The following is a 9,089-nucleotide window of genomic DNA, read 5'->3' on the forward strand; positions in this document are numbered from 1 at the left end:
CTTCTAGCTAATTCTAGATTATCATTTTGTTTTTCTGAAAAAATAAATACTTATAGTTATCTACTATAATCTATCACCACATTCTCTTATTTGATTAAATATAATTGTGATTAGTTATATTTTATTAAAATAATATAATAAATTTGTTATTTTTAACAAAATAATCTAATTTAGTTAGTTATATATATTAACATAGAGATCAAATATAATTAGTGTTTTTATTTTTTATTTTGGATGCCCATTAGAGAGACTTAGTGATGACAATGATAAATTGTCCTGCGGTTTTCGACCTGAATTACTCCGATCAGATCGGTAGTTGATCGGAGATGGGTGAGGATGATATTTATGTCCTCTGTTCCGACTCCATCTCACCCTAAACACTATAAACACAATAAACACAATTAAATATATAATATCACCGATATATTTATTGATTTTTCATATTTTATAAGAATTTTAATTTTTTTTATAATAATATAAATATTTAATATATTACAATATATATAATATTAAAATATCCGTTTATATAATTTTATTTTATTTTTTATTTTGTTAAAAAAAATATGATATAACGGTGCCCACGAAAATTCCTCAAAACGGAACCAAACATAAATGATAGTAAAAATAAATTTAAAACGAAAATGGTAAATAAATTCTCATTCTGATCCACCCCATTCTCATTATAGAACAAGGATTGTGTTGGCAATTGTTTCAAAGAATATTAGTGTTTATGGCCCAATGTTCTTGTAATTGAAAAATAACATTTCATATCAAATATGCATTATAATTTAATAAAGGTTCATATATTTTACCTCTAAATAATTTTTATTTCATTTCACTTCAATTGGGATTGAAACATAAAATTTTAGTCTTTTTTTTTGTAGTGAGCTATGAGGATGTCTTTATTTGTGTAGAAAAAAAAAACAATTTTTTATTTAATTTTAAAATTTATAATTATCATGATTCATTCATGTATATAGATTTTGTTCAGATTCTGAATATTCGTTGGACAAAGACCGAATAATATAGTGTGTGCGGCTCCACAGAAGCAAGTTATGTTCGTTTCATCCAAAGCACAAATAGGTCCATGAAGCAATAATTGGTTTAAAACACCGGCTCTGATTCAATCATTTGGATATTGTCTTATCCTTGAGCCTTTTCTTGAGGTTTTATTTATTCTTTTACCTTTTCCTATATTTATTTTTTATATATAATGTTTTGAAACAAAGTGGCACAATGATCCAAATAATATATTTCTTTTAACTGTTTTTTAATTAACACTACCATCCACAATAAAACTATTATTTCAATATAGTTTTTTTAGACTTTATTATTATTCTTCATATTTGATCCATCTTAATGTTTTATTTCTATTTTAACTATTAGGATAATGTAAAAATTATAAATACAAAGTATTTTGTAACATGTTAAAATGATAATCGATGAAATTCTAAATGTTGATATTTAACTATTTTATAAATGTCCATTGTTATTCGAGATTTGAATTTTAGTGGTTTTCAATAAATGAGATTCAAATTTTGAATTGTGATATATGAGACTCAAATTATTACTTTTAATAATTTGAGACTTATTTTAAAATTGATAAAACGTTTTTTTTTTATTTTAACCTATTGTTTTTATTTTTTAATTAATTTATCACGTAATAAATTAATATTTAAAAATATTTTAGACGTATTTTTTTAAATGAAGTATTTTTTTTTAAGATTTACACATTTTAATTTGTGAAAATTTGTTTGAATAACTAAAAAATTGTGTAATTTGAGAAAATTTGAAAATATAATATTGGTATTGATTTTCATATAAGTTTATAACTATATAACTTTGTTTACATTACCAATTTGAACGTATTTATTTTTAAATTTAATATATATTTTTTTTCAAAATATTCGTGTTCAAAATTGTCTAATACAGTTTGTTTGAATGTGTTAAAAAATTTGTAATGTGTATAAATAATTAAAAAATAAAATAAAAAATTGTTATTTTGTTTTAAAAATATAAAAAATTAATTAAAAAAAATATATTATATCAAATATATTAATTATTTGTAAGTAATTAAATGAAGTGTTTTTTTTTAAGATTTACACATTTTAATTTGTGAAAATTTGTTTGAATAACTAAAAAATTGTGTAATTTGAGAAAATTTGAAAATATAATATTGGTATTGATTTTCATATAAGTTTATAACTATATAACTTTGTTTACGTTAACAATTTGAACGTATTTATTTTTAAATTTAATATATATTTTTTTTCAAAATATTCATGTTCAAAAAATTGTCTAATACAGTTTGTTTGAATGTGTTAAAAAATTTGTAATGTGTATAAATAATTAAAAAATAAAATAAAAAATTGTTATTTTGTTTTAAAAATATAAAAATTAATTAAAAAAAATATATTATATCAAATATATTAATTATTTGTAAGTAAATTTTAAATAATTAAATTTTTGATAATTAAATTTTATAGGATACTCCAACCATTCAAACAGAAACATTTAAGTTCTAACCTCAATTTAACAATTAATTATCATTCTAGAAAATATATATATATTTTTAAAATAATTAATGTATATTAAAAATGATAGAATTTTTTTAATATTAATTATTGAAATAAATAGAAATAAATGTTCATCTTCCCAAAGATGATGAAGGGTAATTTGGTAATACCACATCCCTGCAATCATCAATTATCAGTATAAAGATACAAAAGAAGAAGAAATAGTAATAAGACTCCATCTTCACATGGCAGAAATATGTTACCCTTAATCCACTCCATTCCCAATTGAACCTCTCATCGTAAACACTTCAAAGACAAGTTAGCTTCCATCCTCCATTAATGGAGGATTATTCTTATAACCCATCAAATTCCAAATCATCAAATGTCCTCCACGGAAAGTACGAAATCGACAGAATCATCGGCCTCGGATCCTTCGCCAAGGTCTACCTCGCAAAAAACCTCGAAACTAAACGAAATGTCGCCGTTAAAGTCATCTCCAAGGATGAGATTATCAGATGCGGGATGATGGATCAGATGAAGAGAGAAATCGCCGTCATGAAAAAGGTCGATCATCCAAATATTATCAAGTTTCATGAAGTCATGGCTAGCAAATCGAAGATCTACTTAGCAATGGAGTACGCTAAAGGAGGGGAGCTTTTCACTAAAGTATATAAAGGCCGGCTGGACGAAAACGATGCCAGGAACTTTTTCCGGCAGCTTATCTCGGCGGTTGATTACTGTCACGGAATGGGTATTTATCATCGTGATCTGAAACCGGAGAATCTTTTGTTGGATGAAAATGGGAATTTGAAGATCACTGATTTCGGTTTATCAGCTTTATCCGAGCATTTAAGAAAAGATGGGTTACTTCATACTGCATGTGGTACTCCGTCCTACGTTGCACCAGAGGTGATTGGTAATCGTGGGTACGATGGTTCCATGACGGATCTATGGTCGTGCGGTGTCATTCTCTTTGTTCTTCTTTCTGGTTACTTGCCGTTTCAAGCGGATAACGTGATCTCTCTTTACAAGAGGATTTGCAGATCGGAGATTAGATTTCCGAATTGGGTTTCTGATGAAGCTCGAGTGATTCTGAATCGAATTCTCGATCCAAACCCACACACAAGAATCACCATTGCTCAATTAATGGAAACAGACTGGTTCAAATTCAAGTTCAATAAAGAAATTGATCCAATTGAAGAATTACCAGAAATGGAAAGTGAAATTGAAATTGAAAGAGAGAACTTCAATGCATTTCATTTGATTTCGATGTCTGATGGGTTTGATTTGTCTGGGTTGTTTGATAAGGAGAAGAGAGAGTTGAGATTTGCGACGGAGAAGTCGACAAGGATGGCGGTGGAAAGGTTGGAGGAGGTGGCGGCGGCGGCGAAGTTTAGTGTGAAAATGAATGGGGAATTGAAGATGAAGATTGAGGGGAAGGAGAAAGGGAGGAAAGGGAAGTTGATGATTGCGGCGGAGATGTTTGCTGTGACGGCGGCGTTGACGGTGGTGGAGGTGAAGAAGGACGGCGGTGATACGGTGGAGTATAATAGGTTTTGTTGTGAGGAATTACGTCCGGCACTTACTGATATTATGTGGACTAGTGGAAATTCTATGACTGCTTAATTTAGTTTTATTTTAGTTGATGGACTTTTAATTAATATTCTAATTCTAATGTTAAGTGTATTTCATTTTAGTTTATATTATTTTGGGAAATGATTGTTAATTCGACGTGGAATACCTTAGGAAAAAATATTGATGTGACAGAGACATGTAAAACTAATAACTACAATATAAAAACATTAATGTATGAAAAAAATAAAATAAGAAGAGGGCTAAGAAAAATAATTTGTGAAAAAAAATAAATAAAGTGACCTCAAAATAAAATTTTTAAATATATATATATATATATATTTTTTTAATTTGAACTAATTTAGTGGTTAATAAACAATTCAAAATTAGATTGACCTGAAATAATTGAAACTAGATCCGCCAACTAAATTTATAATTTAGTTTCAATGTTTTTATGTGTTTATGTCATTTTAATCTTAAAGAAAAAGATGTGATATTAATTAAAAAAATTAAATTTGAATTGAATAAAGTCCATTAGGATCAACTACAAATATATGTAAAACTTATTTATTTAACACATAATTTGAAACTAGCATGTAGCCCGTGTATTTGTACGAGTAATGATATAAAAACGAGAATAAAAATTACGGTGAAAATATGATAACATTTTTAATTTACTCACATATATATCTAAATTAACTACAACTTTCGACCCAGCAATCCGAACATTTTGAAAATTAAGCATCATTATATATATATATATAGATTAGGTAGTTAAAAAGTAGAACTTATACTCGGCAATCCGGACACTTTGAAAATTAAACGTCATTATATATATATATATATATATATATATATATATATTAGTTAGTTAAATATTGAACTTTAAAACGTCCATCCTTCATCAAATTTGGTGTTTAATTTAAAATATAAAGTCTTATTAGCCTAGTTGGTTAAAGGGTTGTACTTGTTTTTGTTAGGTTGCAAGTTTAAAACATATATCATTTTTTATTTTAATTTTAATCGTTTTAAGTTTATGAACGGGTCAACCCATAATCCGACCCAAGTATCCATTTACTCTCACATATATATTCAAGTTAACTACAACTTTCGCCCCGACAATCTGATCCAAATATCTATTTTTGTGGGACCTCACATGTCACATTATTGATTTATTTTGTTAAAAATTTACCTCATTCAAATAAATTATTATATATATATATATATATATATATATATGATATTTTATGACCATCAACATCTTCATTGTTATCCATTTATATAGTGAAAGTAATGGATGTGCATAATTGATAAGAATAATGTACACCCACAAACAAACTTGAAAGAAGACCACCCATTCTTAATTTACCACAGAAAAGATAAATATTTGTGCCCTTGAATAAATGATTTTCTTGCACTTGGCCATGACAACAATAAATATTTGTTTGTTTGATGTTTTAAGAGGAAGAGACATTGATATTTAAAAATATTTTTATTTATAAGAATTTGGAAATATTTCATTCAATCAATTAAAAATAAATACATTTATAGTTACCTATTGCGTGGTCCAAGCTTTTATGTGGTCTTGTATCAATAATTCTCATCTTGTATGGACTAGTTTGATACTTCTGGCTAATTCTAGATTCTCATTTTGTTTCAATAAAAATAAATACATGTTAACTAATATAATCTGCCAGCTCATTGTTCCTTTTCGTTAAATTTCAATCTTTCATAGTGTATAATCCAATTATTATAGTTTGTATGACAGAATGTTGTAATTGAAATTAGGATGGTCAATTTTGAACCCAACATGAAAATACGATCCGAATAGAATAAGAAAAAAATAGGTAATCACAATGTATTTTTGAGTTCGGATCGAAATTATGTCGACCTATTTAATCTGATTAATAAATAAGTCAAAATCAATTTAACCTGAAATGCCTAAATGTATACCCACTAACTTGTTTATAATTTTTTTTTAAAAATTTTGTGTTTGTCATTTATTATTCATTCACGGATTAATTTCTTTTGTATAATTTTTGTAAAAGAATTTGTGATTTAGTTTGATGGTTCTTTTTTTAATATAATTTTAATTTGAAATAAAGATAAGATAATAATTAAATTGGGTTGAATTTGAGTTTAGTTAGGTTAATCCGATCGAGATTTAGGTCAACTACAAATGAAATGTTCATATTAGAATTTTTGACCCAAATTACTAAACAAGTCATCTTCAAGTTACTATCGCTTAACCCACTAACCTGTTAACATAAATTCATCAACCCGAACTCGACCTGAATTGTTATTCCTAGTTTAAATATAATGTTTTATATAAATAAGTATTATAATTAAAAATTATAAAGATTTGAATGTAAAAGACTAATATAATCCCACAATTATAATACTTACTTAAACTTAAAATTTCTTTAAGTGGAAGAATTACATTAATAAAAAAAAAATATATTTTTTAATATCCTATCATAACTCTTATATATCATTCCTAGTGTTTTTAGTGGATTGAGACATGAAATTCTAGTCTTTTTTAACCTAGACTAATTATTAGTTAGTTAGAATGATATATCTTTAATCATGTAGAAAAATACAAACAAACAATTAATTTATTTTTATAATTATCATGATTCATTCATGTATATAGATTTTCTAACGCTAGAAAAGAAGCAATAATAATTGGTTTAAAACACCGCTCTGATTCAATCATTTGGATTTAGTCTTTTATAGAGGTCTTATTTATTCTTTTTCCTATTTTTTTTAATTTAAAATATTTTGAAAATATAAATTTATTTCAAAAAGTTGTTTGGACTTAATGATCAAATAATTGTATTTATATAATCTATATTAGTTTTTAACTAAGTAATTTTTAACTATTAGTTTTTATTTGAAATTCTATGACTGCTTAATTTAGTTTCATTTTAGTATTTTATTTCATATTTTGGACTTCTAATTTAAATTATAATTCTAAGATTAAATAAGTGTATTTCATTTTTGTTAATATTATTTTAGACTTGTCATATTTTCAACAAATCTTTTTTTCTTTTCTTTTATGGATTGTAATAATAATTCAGTATTTAAGAGTCATTTAAGAAATAAAAAAGTTACGGCCTCGATTATATCTGGAAGCGCTTTAAGTTTAAGCGAGACACGATTGTGGGTTATCATTCTCGTCTACTTAATTAAAAAAAATAAAAACAATTTCGTATATATATATTTATTTATTTATTGTGTAGACAAAAAAAATATTTGTGTTCTACCATGAGGGCACGTAGTTGATGAGTTGCTCTTCCTTTCTAGTGACTTTTTTAGCATTGGAAAATGATTTTTTTTTCATCATTCAAATTTGAGTTAATGTTGTGTTTTATACGGTACGTCAATCTATTTAGTCGGATCGAATTTTACATTTCGAATTTTTATAATCTGAATAATACTTGCAATCTTTGGTGGATCGTTTGTTGTTCACATTCTAATTTTGTTTGTCACAATTTCTCGAGTTTGTATTCATCTTTTTCTTTGTTGTAAAGTAGATGATGGTAACCACTAGAAAACCTTTATCTCGGAAAAAGCTCAAGGTTCGAGAAATTTCAATATTGATTTGCGTGTTAGAAATCTTTTTGATAAAACATTATTTTTAAAAGATTTATAGAGATATGTCCCGACCTTTTAAAATTAATTATAACAATAATTAATTTTAATCAAATTTTAAATAATCTTTTAGATTTAAATAATCAAATTTGATTAAAAAATCTGGATTTAAATTAATTAATTTAAAATTATTATTTATTTGAAAAGAGTCACCAATTGATTTTTAAAATCAATAAAATTATACGTTTAAAAATGTATTTTTGACTAGAGTGTCTTTTAGGTTCGGTGTTTGGTGATACTCGGGAAAGGACTTTCACACTATATCCTCGGTACCTATTTTAAAACGATCTCTACTTTATAAAGTCTTGGATTTTAAAATTTTGGTTTTATTACATTTTATTTAACTAATTATTTTTCAGATTCTAGACATGCAAATGTTTTTCTTACATTTAAAATTGTAAAAACAATATTTAAATGCTCGTACCTGAGGCTAATGTCGACGATTAGTGAGGAATGTACTTAAAAAATATGAGATGAAGGCATTAGGATCTGAAAATAAATCTTAAACATGCATTTATCAAAAATATTTTTTTATGAAAATATTCTAAAAATATTTTGAAATTATTTTATATTTTTTTCTTCAGATTTTTAGAAAATGGTTTGGGATTTTAAAATCATAAAAATAATTTTGAAATTATAAAAATAATTTTGAAATTATAAAAATAATTTTGAAATTATAAAATCTAAACCAAATAGGTCTTAGGACCGACTCTCTCGGTCTTGGGTGCGATCTTCCTCGGTCCTAGGCTAAAACCCTCGGTCTTGGGTTGGGATCCCTCAATCGAGGTGCAGGAGACTCTCGGTCGGGGTGCGGAGCCTTCAGTCCTAGATTAGATTACTCGGTCCTTATGGGGATCTCGGTCTTGGGTTAGACTTGGGCTAAGTTTCCTCGGTCATGGGTTAGCCTTGGTCCAACTTTTCTCGGTCCTGGGTGCGAGGTGCTCTCGGTCAAGGGTTAACCTTAGGCTAACTTTCATCGGTCTTCAAGAACATCAAACTATAGGCTTGGTGTTTTTGATTGGGGCTTTAATCCTTTGATCTAAGGGCATGGGGAGCTTCATTTGGTCTCAATAATCATTTATAACATTATCCCGATGTATCATTCAATAGGGATGATGTTCCATTTAACTCAAACAATTTTGAGGTAAAAACGAGTTTTTAGTTTTTAAGTTTTAATGAAGTGTAAAGAGTTTGCCAATAACTGCCTTATTATTCATATGGTAGAATGAAACCAAAATATGAACACTGATAGTTCGTTTTAACCAATTCAAAAACTGAATTTTTAATTTTTATAAAATAATTAGTTGTTGATCAAAGATGATCGAGATGACCTGAAATTGGTATGAA

General features: G+C 26.5%; 1 protein-coding gene across 1 annotated transcript; it reads left to right on the plus strand.

Annotated features, from left to right (window-relative positions):
• Positions 1–2,745: 2,745 nt before the first annotated feature.
• On the plus strand, positions 2,746–4,217 carry LOC124920474 (CBL-interacting serine/threonine-protein kinase 6-like). Its single transcript, XM_047460970.1, has one exon. It carries the CDS (start codon positions 2,856–2,858, stop codon positions 4,140–4,142), a length of 1,287 nt encoding a protein of 428 aa, XP_047316926.1. The 5' UTR covers positions 2,746–2,855; the 3' UTR covers positions 4,143–4,217.
• The last annotated feature ends 4,872 nt before the right edge of the window (positions 4,218–9,089 follow it).

The sequence above is a fragment of the Impatiens glandulifera genome, chromosome 1 (genome assembly GCF_907164915.1).
Source record: "Impatiens glandulifera chromosome 1, dImpGla2.1, whole genome shotgun sequence".
NCBI lineage: Eukaryota > Viridiplantae > Streptophyta > Magnoliopsida > Ericales > Balsaminaceae > Impatiens > Impatiens glandulifera.